This window comes from Terrapene carolina, unplaced genomic scaffold (assembly GCF_002925995.2).
Source record: "Terrapene carolina triunguis isolate 2854851 unplaced genomic scaffold, T_m_triunguis-2.0 Scaffold189, whole genome shotgun sequence".
Classification (NCBI taxonomy): Eukaryota; Metazoa; Chordata; order Testudines; family Emydidae; genus Terrapene; species Terrapene triunguis.
The window spans coordinates 14,926,045-14,938,003 of NW_020664540.1; the positions used below are offsets into that span (position 1 = coordinate 14,926,045).

The 11,959-nt window shown below is 49.5% G+C and overlaps 1 protein-coding gene across 1 annotated transcript in view; it reads left to right on the forward strand.

Annotated features, from left to right (window-relative positions):
- Positions 1–8,709, forward strand: part of TRIM9 (tripartite motif containing 9) — a 64,322-nt gene extending 55,613 nt beyond the window's left edge. The window contains exons 12-14 of the mRNA XM_029912093.1: positions 807–1,110; positions 2,982–3,144; positions 7,036–8,709. Of these exons, the coding sequence (XP_029767953.1) occupies positions 807–1,110; positions 2,982–3,144; positions 7,036–7,098 (530 nt within the window). The 3' untranslated portion in view covers positions 7,099–8,709. The remainder of the gene's footprint in view (positions 1–806; positions 1,111–2,981; positions 3,145–7,035) is intronic.
- Positions 8,710–11,959: the final 3,250 nt, after the last annotated feature.

Sequence of the window (11,959 nt, forward strand, 5' to 3'; positions counted from 1 at the left end):
TGTGCTGTTGATTACTAGACCTGCAAGCACTCCCCCCTCACACACACTCACACAGAGTATCTGCTAAACTTTAATCCCCCTCCCCACACTGAGCCTGAACCTGCAAGGCATTACGCACATGAGTAATCTTTAGTCATAAGAGTAACTATTATTAATATTTGTATTACACGACTACCTAGAGGCCCAACCAAAGTCAGGTCCCCAGTCTGCTAGGTGCAGTAGAAACATGTAGCGAGAGGCAGTCCCTGCCCCGAAGAGCTTACAGGCTAAATAGATAGGACCAACGACAGATGGGAGGGAATCAATGTGACAGGGAATCAATGGGTCTCACCCAAGGTCACACAGCAAGTCAGTGGCAGAGTCGGGAATAGAAGCAGGCTCTACAGCATCCCAATCCTGTGCCCTACCCACTAGCCCATAACAACCCCCAACCTTTGTGTAAAAGTTTTCAGGATCAGGCTCCATGACTCTGGTGTTGCTGGTCTGCCAGTTACCAGGCCTAGGTATCAATAGCCTCCATCAGTGATTCCATGCCCACAGGGATCATTTTTGAGCAAGGAGACCTTCTCCTATGGGTTAATTCTACTGAGTCAGTCCAGTCGCTCTCTACCTTCCTCTGAGTTTATAGTGAGCCGGTTCCCTGCCGCACTTGGTGATAAGCGCAGCCTAAGTCCACTGCTGAACCTCATGGTTGAGCTTTCTTCCTGCAAGGTGGCGCGTGGTGCTTCTCATCCCATCTGTGTGGCTTTGTTGCTGGAATGGATTGTTTCAGCCGTACTAAACAGCTATCCTTTGTGTATTTCCAGTGGCCTGGTTTTCGTTCGATCCCGGCTCTGCACACTCTGACATCCTCTTTTCCAATGACAACCTGACTGTCACCTGTAACAGCTATGATGACAGGGTTGTGCTGGGGAAAACTGGCTTTTCCAAAGGGCTCCATTATTGGGAGCTGTCGATCGATCGTTACGATAACCACCCAGACCCGGCCTTTGGCGTGGCTCGTGTTGATGTCCTCAAGGATGTCATGCTAGGAAAGGACGACAAAGCCTGGGCAATGTATGTGGACAATAACCGGAGCTGGTTCATGCACAACAATTCACACACCAACAGGTATGCCACAAACCCTGAAATCAGGTCTTCTCTAGACTCTCTTTCTCTCAGAGATCAAGGCCCAAACTCAACCCTGATGTAAGCTACTCCTTCAATGGCAGCTGCACACATGTACACTGGGAATGGATTTGCTCTCTAGAGCCTAAGGTGAAGTCCTTATGCTTAGCATAAACTAGGGGCAGTTCAGACATCCTTGGTGCTGTACCAGCTACAAGAACACTTCACCTACTGTGCTAAGAATGAAATGATCCTGGTCTATCTCTACTTCCTAGTCCTCTGAACATTCATCCGTCTATCCGTGCAGAACATTTCACCACTCGTGAGTAAGGCACTCATCCCACACTCGTGCCAATAAACCTTTATCGCTTTTATACCATCCGGAGTGCTATACTGAGGTGTAGAAATTCTGTCTCCATTTTTCCGTGCAAGCCAGTTTGTCAGGATAGTATACTTATTTTGTAAGCAATGCGTTCTTCCCACACGCTCTTCCGCCCTTTCACTGGTAGGGTATGGCTAATGACTGAGTGCAGTTGGCCACCACTAGACCAGCTGAATAGATGGAAGCACGCTGCTCAGCCAGTCATGTGATGTAGGTGGTTGTAGATGGGTGAGACCCACCTGGATGCCAATTAGCATTGAGCTCGGAGGATTATTCTAATTGTGGTTGTGTTTGAGATGAGACTGGCATGTGCAACCATCTTAGAATACGCTCTGTGGAGGGGTCTCGTAGCACCTGTGGCTCTGCTGTACTTTTAAAGTGACAGTATGTTACCCTTTTGTGTCTCCTACGTGCTCCCCCCACGTAATTCCCTATGACGCTTCCTTACCTGGAGGGAAAAGAACAAGAGAAAATGTCTGCAGGCACCATACAGTGGAGGAACGTGTAACGGTATTAAGTTGTGTCCATTGTTACTGTCAATCTTAACACGGAAACAAGAGTTCCCCATACAGGGCAAAGCTATTTTATGGCCCTTGGGACCCACCCATAGGGTTGGGGAGTCTTTGCATTGACTGCAATGGGAGCTGGATCAGGGCCTCAGCTGCTGAGTGAAAAGTGAGATTCAATAGTAATACCGACTAGAATTTTAAAAGGGGTGACAGACTGTGATGTTTGTTATGTGTTGTGGAGCACCAGACTTCGGCGTGTGGCACAGTCTTACAGCACTAGTGTATATGCTTCCGGGAGATGCTCCGATTATGTAATGGTTGCCTTACTTCTTTTGTCCTAAGTTCTATAATCCACAAACAGTTTGGGCCAAATTTGGGGATCCATACTCAGTCCTCAGCCTGGCAAACACCCACTGACTTCCCAGGTGGCTCCTTAGGAATGGCTGAGCCGCAGTTTTAAAAGTTCAGAGAAGCCAGTCTTTTCCCAAGTCTCTGCAAACTATGCGATTGTCCTCTGGGGCACAATTCCGCCCTGAGACACACCTCCCTGCAAACGCTTCCATTGAAGATAATGGGAGCCCCGTGTGTGTATCCAAGGGGCAGAATCTGGCCCATCATCACTAGGCTACAATATTGTGCAGTTAGTGTGTACACGTGTATTTGTCCCTTGAAGTGTTTTTAGGCTGCACTGTTTCACTGGAGACTGCCAGGAATCAGGGACAGGGCTGGATTTCCAATTAGGTACAGTAGGCACGTGCCTAGGGGCATTCTAGGGGTGCCGTACCTCTCTAAAACTCTGTGAAACATGAAGGTCAGCTGTAGGTGTGGGGGCGCTGAAGATGCTGTGCCTAGGGGCGTGTAAGGTGTAAATCTGGCTCTGATCAGGGGTGTTGTTTTGTGCATTTCAGGGAAGCCATTCCGTCCAGACGCTGTAGCACGGCATTAAGTGATGCACATCATCTGACTTCCTCTTTCCCCAACAGGACCGAAGGGGGAATAACAAAAGGTGCCACCGTTGGAGTGCTCCTTGACTTAACCAGGAGGACCCTAACCTTTTCCATCAACGAAGATCAGCAAGGTCCTGTGGCTTTTGAGAACATGGAGGGCCTGTTCTTCCCTGCCGTCAGTCTGAACAGGAATGTACAGGTATGTGCTTTGTCAGAGAAAGAGGTTTCACAGCAGCAGCATATAAAAGGTCCGAACCTGATGGCGAGCTCCTGCCTTTGGAGCACTGTCTTTCTGTACATTTAGCACCATTCTTATCCACTAGAGTGTTCTCAACAGTGTAAGAAAAACCTCAGTAGCGGCTAGAAGGGGTGAGAACCTTTGTGGAACAGGGCAGTTTGGAAGAGTAAATAGAATGACCCAGGTCACTGGTGAGCCACTGACATCAAGATGTGCCTCTGGACAGCACATAGCTTGTTCCTTGCGCTTCTTCTCTCCCATGGATGGCAGGAGAACAGGAGTGCCACTGCCTTTGGCTCAGTAGAACTTGGCCAGGAACATCCTTCTCATCAACATCCTTATCAACATCCTCCAGGAATCGCACTAGTTATTAAAAGTCTCCCTGTAAAGGCACGGGACTCACCCCTGTGCCGCCTCCTGCTGGTCATCTCAGGGAATTGGCTCTTTTCCAGCCTGGGCGCCCTCTGCAGGCTGGTGTCCCGCTTGTAGCTGGCCCCGTGTCCCTCCCAGACCCCGGTGCCCCTTTACCCTGGGGCTGCCCCCTGGCAATACCCCCACCAGTCTCTATGGGTCTCCCCTCTCTGGGAAACCCCCCAACCCTCTAATCCCCACCTTGCCTCAGTCTGGGCTACTGCCAGTCATCACCAAGCCCCCGCTCCCTGGGGCACACTGCAGTGTAAAAGCCACTCATCATGGGCAAGGGGGTTCGGACCTGCTGCCTTCCTCTGTCTCCCAGTATCTCTATGGGCCTTGAACCAGACCCTGCAGCCTGGGGAGTTGCCAGCCTGGAGCTCCCCTGCTCCTCTGGCTCTCCCCAGCCCTGCTTCACTCCCAGTCCCCTTTCTGCAGGCAGCCAGGCCCTGCTCTCTCCCAGCCTGGAGAGAGACTCCTCTTGGGCCTCTGGCTCACAGCCTTCTTATAAGGGCCAGCTGGGACCTCATTAAGCCAGCCACAGCTGTGGCTGCTTTCCAATCAGCCCAGCCTTTCCCCTGCCACAGCCCTCTCCCAGGGCTGTTTTCAGCCCTTCAGGGCAGGAGAAGGATAACCACCCCGCTACACTCCCATGTCCCACTGGTGTAATACCAAGGATGTTCTGCAAACTGTTCCACACACAGCAATTTCAGACACAGGCTCTCTTTTGAGCTCTTGACCATGCATGAACTCTAGCTCCGCAATGACGACTGGAAGACCGTTTAATGTTTATCTTGCTCTAAACTAATCTGGTATTTTTAGTCTCAATTATTATTTTCTCCTATCCCCCCTTATTGTCCTCTTCAAGGCGTTATTGGTTTCATTCACTCAGCAGACACTTTCACTGAGCCTGGTTTTGGTCTGCCCATTTTATCACCCTTTGCTTCTCTAAGCACCGCAACATTGCCAAAAGATTGTTAAAATCTTCCTAGAAGATGCCAGGAAGAAATAAGCTTGAATCGGTTAAGTCAGGACGTTTCAGGCAGTTTGGTGAGGTGCCCATGTAGCAGGTTCAGTTATTTATTTTGGGCAATATGGATATCAAAGGTAATCTTCCCTAGGCAGGAGAGAGAGACACAATGCAGCCGTGAGCTCTATCCAGCACCCATGAATCCATGGAAAGAGTCCCATTGACTTCAGTGGGATTTGGATCAGGCCCGTGAGCACAAGGGGGAATTGGCTAGAAGTGCAAACATTGTGCCCGAATAAAGGGCATCCCCCATCTCCGTGCCCTCTAAGAACCATAGTCTGGCCCTTTCTTCACAGCTGATCCAGCGTTAACCTGATTTTATGGAAATCTGAGACTCCGGTGATCGATTCGGAGTACCATTATTAAATTGCTAAGCAACGCAGTCCTCAGTAAGATTATGATTTTATAGTGAGCCGTGACAGTGTGTTCAACACTCTGTGGTACTTGTCTGTGTATCTTTGTATGTGTACATGGGTGTGATACACATATACAAGCACCATTGCTCGATGAGTTTAATTCCCATCTCTACATCCATTACTTTGTCCTACGAGAGGAGAATATTTATCAAACCCCATTGCTTCCTGACAGATCAATAGAAGAGATAAAGTTTAAAATCCCCAAATAATAGAGGAGCCCAAGGACATGCTGATAAAAATACTGCTAATAAACTCAAGACATTTATTATCCTTTTCCCCCAAAGCTGTGTGAGTAACTCAAATGGCTTTATTAGGATTCAGAAGACTTTATTTTGGATAAAATCATTTGTAAATTTGACTCTAAAACCCCAACGTTATTTTGTAAGTAAAAGAACGAGTTACGCTTCCTTCCCACGATGAATATGAGAACTAAACTATGCAGAAAGGAGAATTAATCTGAGAAGGGACAACTCTACACAGTTGTATGCATATCAGTGATGTAGACAACAAAGCAAGCTACAGACTCTGTGACACTGTTCACAAAAACTGGCAATCCTCATAGGTTTTGAGACTGTAGGTCAGCCAGTTACAAGAACAACCTGACGGGATATTTTCCCTAAACAGAATCCAGCAGTGGTTTGGCCGTCTCTCTGGTTGGTTGATGAAGTCTTCTCTTTGTGAACCATTTTCCTGAGAAAAGAAAATATCAGTTTCTCTAATATGCGTGTCATAACAGATGAAAGAGAAGTGCTCTTCCATATTCCCTGGTATCTGTAGTGAAATCTGTGCACAGAAAGTTCTCTCCAGTATATTTGCAGAGATTGTCACAGACACAAAGGGGAGTGAGGGAGTTGGGCGCCTGATTCCCTTTTGTACCTTTGAAATCCTCTCCATGGCATACTCCTTGTTCTGCCACAATTGCTGCATCTGTAGCTGCTCAGTTATCAATGAGGGGACAGTCCCTTCCCATGTCTATATTCCTGCCCAGAGAAAATGCTGCCAGGGGAATCTGCTGCTGCCGCAGACCAGCTGTGACCAGCAATGCCTTGGAACACAACAGAGGCGCTAAGGGCAGGGAGGCAGGCAGAATTCCTGGAGCCCACAGTTGTTCTAGGGACCCAGCATCCCCAGAGAGCCTTTCTGCTTGAGCTCGGTGCACCCAGTCGTGTGATCCCTGCTCCTCTTATTACCGATCACATGTGGGTGATCCTCTTCTGGTGCCACCCGGCCTATCCTGCTCTGTGGCCTTTGCCTTGCGTCCTGCTCTTGGTTCTGCACAGGGATGGACAGATGAGTGTGAATTAAAGGTACCGTGTCAGGTTAGGCCTGCCAAAGATGTCAGGAGAGCATCACTGGCGTTCTCGGCGCCACGGGTACAAGGGGGAGGAGGCAGCGAACCCGCTACTGGGCATGAGGCAGCAGCAGGGAATACCACAAGAGGGGACAAGGAGGAGAGGCGTGGAGACGATGAATATTACAAGGGAAGGATGCATGGCTGGGGGGCCAGGGCTCCCAGTAATACATTTGGCTGCCCTCTATCACAGCGGGGCCTTTCCTCGGCACAGATTCCTCTGGGCATTTTGGAAGCCTGGTGGTTTTTAAAGATGGGAAACAAAGCTTGAATCATCGTGGGATGAGAACGGGGGAAGTTATACACTATCAGCCAGATCCAGTCAGGGAGCCCCTGTGCCTCCCCAATCACACCAGAGGCGTGTCCTGCCGAGCGCTCTGTGCCCCTCCTCTCGCACTGCTCCTGCTGCTGATGGCAATCCGCCTGTGCCAGGGACTGCGGGTCCACCACAGCCCTGATGCGCCGTGGCCTGCAGCCCGTTTCGCTAGTCAAGCCGGGCAGCCAGGGCACTCTCGTAAGCCGGAGCAGAATGCCAGCTGCACACAGTGCTTCTTGCACACGGTGTTTAGACCCCTTACTCTCTTAAGCAAAGTCAGGGGTGGAAGAATGCAGATTGCTCTCTGGTAACAGGCCTGTCGTTGCAGGTGACGCTCCACACTGGTTTGCCGGTCCCCGAATTCTATACTTCCAGGGCATCCATGCAGTGATGAGACTACTGAAGCCAGCTGCCTTTTCTCAGGATGAGTCAAGCGAGCTGCTTTACTTTGTCAAGAAGAGACCTCACAGGAGCCGGGGAATCTTTGGTCAGCTGGTAACTGGAGACCAGGGAAAACCAAAAACAAAAACAAAAGCGAGAAGAGAAGAAACCGGCCTTCTCCAGTCTTCGTACTCCACGACCGCACGGCAAACCCGCTTGGCGTCTCCGGCACCGTACTGTGCGCGTTTGCTTTGCTGTTTAGCTCTTTTGGCTGATAAAGTACCTAGGTAGCCCGAGATGTTACTCTGTGTCAGCTTTTCGGTTTGGGTCATTGCTTTGATTTGCTGTTATTTTTAAATGTGGGCTTTTAATTTCCTCCTACCAGTGTGGTTGCTGTTGACCAGTTTAGCTGCTGCCATAGCAAGTGAAACCCTTCCAATAACTTTCGACTGAGTTATACAGCAGACAAAAGATGCTGTCTAAAGAAACCAGGGAGCGTCTCGGGGCCGGGGGGGAGCCCTTTGTGGGCAAGCATTTGCTGATGCCAGTCAAATTACCTCCAGTGATGTTTCTTTCCCTGTGGCCTTTCTTGTGGAGTACCCTCAAGCATATTTGTAGACATTGGTCTTGGATTACCAGTTAGTCTATACAGAGCCAGGTGGAATGCATCAAGTATTTGGAGACAGTCATATCCTTTATAGCAGATAGGGCCAAATTCTTCCCTCACGCGTGGGTGTGGCTCACACTGAAGTCAGTGCATCCCTGGGCAGGATTTGGCCCAAAGATATTACTTTTAAATACCAAGAGGTTTGCCAGGGCTTCATCAGACCACTGTAATTAAGACGGGTAGGTAGCCGGAGAAGATAATTACATTTCTGATGGGATGATCACTTGGTTTCAGCAGAATAATTAGATGTTAATTGAACAGTTCTGGTTCTATAATTTATCATTTTCAAAGGCTTTTCTGTTGAGCTCAGTAGATGGACCGGGTTGTTTACCATCCTCCTGTTCCCAGGCACTGCAAGGCAGTGCGGATTTGCCAGAGGACTTGGGACGAGCACTTGCACCCACTCAGTGGCTTTATAAACTGCGCGCTACATAACGGTGCCAGCTGACACGGTGCTGCCATATCTCACAGGGCCTGCAGTTGGCCCTTTTGATATTAGCATTTATTTTTTTATAGCTACAGCGAAAACCTAGCCTTAAAAAACCACCCGACAGTGTCCTTTTTTTCGTAGAGAGGATTCATTCTGTTCCGAGGTTAGCATCACTTGGGGAGCAGGAGAGAACAGAGAGAGAAGAGGAAAGAGAGAGTCAGAATCACAGTTCATGGCATTCACATTCTCAGGAATAAACATGCTTGTTGCCATGCCTACCTGTGCCTAACATTCTGCTTCCATTCACAAACTTAACTTTCTGGTAATTCAGACAAATGTCACATGTAAAAACGACAGATTATTACCACTGTGTTTAAATGCCAGAACGTTAACTTTTCCCGTTTCTGTAGTGAAGAGACTGCATGCCGCATGTTATTACACTTTCCTTTGGTTGATGACACTCTCTAGATTAGTTTCAGGGGCTGGAGAAAGACTCCATTTTGTTGCCCACCATTTGCCAAGCAATTGAGTTTGTTGAAAAAACATAGTTAATTGAACTGGGGATAGGGTGGGAGGGGAAGCTAATGGAATAATGTTCCAGCAAAAAGACATATGTAAATAGATAATCATTTCCTTTAGTGCTTACCATTCTATTTAGAATGTTCTTATTTGTTATATTGTTATTCTAGTATTAAGTTTACCTAATTTATTGAATGGGTGCTATCTTGTTCATTTAAACCTATTAGTTTATCTCAGCTACAGAGGAGCTGTGTTGCAGGACAACGCTGATCTGTTATTTGTTTAATTTCTTATGAGACTCAGTTGCCGGGCCACTGTGGACTCGTTTTTCATAGTCGTTATATTCCCAGTTCTTGATGATGTTTATGATGCTTATTAGATTTCTAGTGACTTGTAACCCGTAGTTTACGCTGTACTGCAATCATAGCTGCGTACAGCTGCTGTACTAAAGAAAAGTGTTTGCTGTTCTAATAAATGACTTTTATGAGAGAACCGCATGGGTCCCCCGAGTGTCTTTCAGTTTTCCTCGTGCAGTCACTGGGGGTATTTACCGTAGTGACCGAACTTCCTGTGTTTGGGCCACCTCCTGCGTTCTCTGTGACCCGGGGAAGGAGGCCTGTGCATCAGTGCCATTGACACAGAGACTAGTGTGTCGGTAAGCAAGTGCGAGGGGCCTGGGAGGATCCCCCCATACACAGAGCACAGGGAGCGAACAAGGCTGGACCTGGTGTGTGGGCTCCACACGGGAGAGGGAAGTGAGCAGGAGCCAGTAGGCCTCACTCCTCCACTTCCTTTCCAGAAACTGCCACTGGGAAGCCCACAGGGGCAGCTGTGCAGACATGCCCAGGCAGGTATATTACCCCGTGGCCGACCATCTTTTCAGTGTTGCATTGAAGGATGTCGTGTGGGGTCCCTGCCGAAAGCTAAGAACTAGCTGATCTTCATGGTTATTGCAAGATGTTCGTACGGGAAACAATTTTAGAGTGATGTAACGTAGGCTATTGCGCTCCAAAACTGCTGGAAGTGAAACTTGTCACCTGAGGCGGGGGAGGTCTCAGAACTGACTCAATCAACACTGAGAACACTCAATATCCATGGGGCCAGCGCAAGCCCTGTGTTTACTGTCTGGCCCAGATGCAGGCTGGAGCATTTACAAAGCCAAAATAACCCCAAGAAAAGTCTCTGAACAGAGGACCCCCCTGGGCTACGAGACAATAGTCTGTAACTGTATCAGAGAAGAAGACAGGGCACAAGATATTATCCATTAGGGAGGAGACACTCTACCAGCGGGAGGGTCTCCTGAGAGGGGGATCCCAGCTTTCTTTGATAAGCATAGGCTAAAGATTGCCTTTTATGTTCTTCTTTTATCTGTAACCTTATGTTTCCAAACCCCTGTACTTGCTTTTATTTGAATCTACCTCCAACGCTGTTAAATAAACTTCAATTTGTTTTTACTATAGACACATCTAAGTGCCTTGTGCTAAGGGGAGTGTTAAACTGAGGTGACGCCGGTGAATTGGGGATGCACTGCCTCTACCCAGGCAGCGGATTGGCGTGCGTTGTGGGTTTCCAGAAGATAAGGGGCTGGGCATTTGAATGTAACAAAGTGGGTGTGTAAATTACTAGCCTGAACTAGGAAAGAGCAGAGCTCATGGAGCCCGGAGCAGAGCGCCTGTGTTGTCAACCGATGGTGGCTGAGGTGTTTTTCCCCTGGTAGACACAGACAGGGCTCCCTCCTGCTGTGAGCAGGTGGTAGTGATACACCACAGACAGCTGGGTTCACCCTGCAACGTGTCACGGTAGCGCTGACAGGATCCCGGCTGTGATACTAGAGGCCGTCAGAACAGTGACGTAGTGAGGTTGTTATGAACAGCATGCTCATAATCACATACGCAAATAAGGTTATTGCTGCCCAGACAGGCTGAACCCCCCTGCGGGAGTCAAATCCAGCTGTGTTCTCTGGAGCAACCCCAGGGCCTGCAATGCCATTCTCAGGGCTAGACTGGGTGCTCATGCAAGGCCGTAAGAGGGAGACAAAGAACTCTGAACCCCCACCTCTAGTTATAGTTCCCTGATTATCTAATCCAAGGCCACAACATCCTCCCTCCCTTTCCTTTGCCTCCTCCACAGGGGAGCATGGAGGCTTTGCCTGCTCTCGCTCTCCCCCCAGAAGAAAGGAATGGAAAGAAATGGAGCCTGCGTGTTCTGTTATAGACCAAGGGGAATGCGTCAGGCAGAGTTTTCCCCTGAGCACAGCCCCCAAAAGGGGTATCCACCAAGGCCAGCGAGTCACTTGGAGATCCTGAATTCCACCTCTCAGTGGGATGCCAGCATGTCTGGTCCTCCCCCAACCTCTGAACAGAGCGGGCGGCCCCAGCGGGGGGATATGAACATAGTGTGCCCACCTCAGAGGTGCCCAGGTGTCTGGTTTTCCCCAAACCTCTGGAAAAAAGGAGTGACTGTCCGCAGTAGGGACACGCAGGGCCCTAGCACCCTGCTTCAGCTTGCAGCTGCATTCCACAGCAACTTCTCGACCTCCACAACGTCCGGGCCCTGGGTCTCCCAGCCAGCCCTCACTCTGGTAAGTTCTGCTTCGGTGGGTAATTCTCCTGCCCCTCCTCATACCTTTCCAGGCCCCGCTACCCCCACCTCAGACTCTGCTTTCCCCCGCTAGCCCCCCCTCAGTCCCAGCCCCCAGCCCCATACAAACAATGCCTCTCAGTAGCAGCCTCCCCACCCACTCCAGCACCCAAGGGTGCGTAGGCCTGAGTCATAGAATATCAGGGTTCGAAGGGACCTCAGGAGGTCATCTAGTCCAACCCCCTGCTCAAAACAGGACCAATCCCCAGACAGATTTTTACCCCAGTTCCCTAAATGGCCCCCTCAAGGATTGAACTCACAACCCTGGCTTTAGCAGGCCAATGCTCAAACCACTGAGCTATCTTCTCTGCCTTCCTTGGGCCTGGTAAGCCTGCTTTTCTGGGTGGTTCCCTTTCCTATAATGCCACTGCAAAGCCCTGTGCTGGCTGCCAGGCTCCCCCAGGCTCACTCACTACAGCTAGCGCACCTCAAACCTCCATCTTAACCCCTGAAATCGCTGCACCTGGATGTTCAAACCTCAGCCCAGGAAACAAACCGGCCACTGTACTTTTGCCTGGGGAAGGGGGAAGAATCTTTCAGATGCGATGTAAACTGGGGCCCTGTTTTTATATACATGCTAGTTAAGCCCCCGTTACAAGACTCACCACCTGAGAG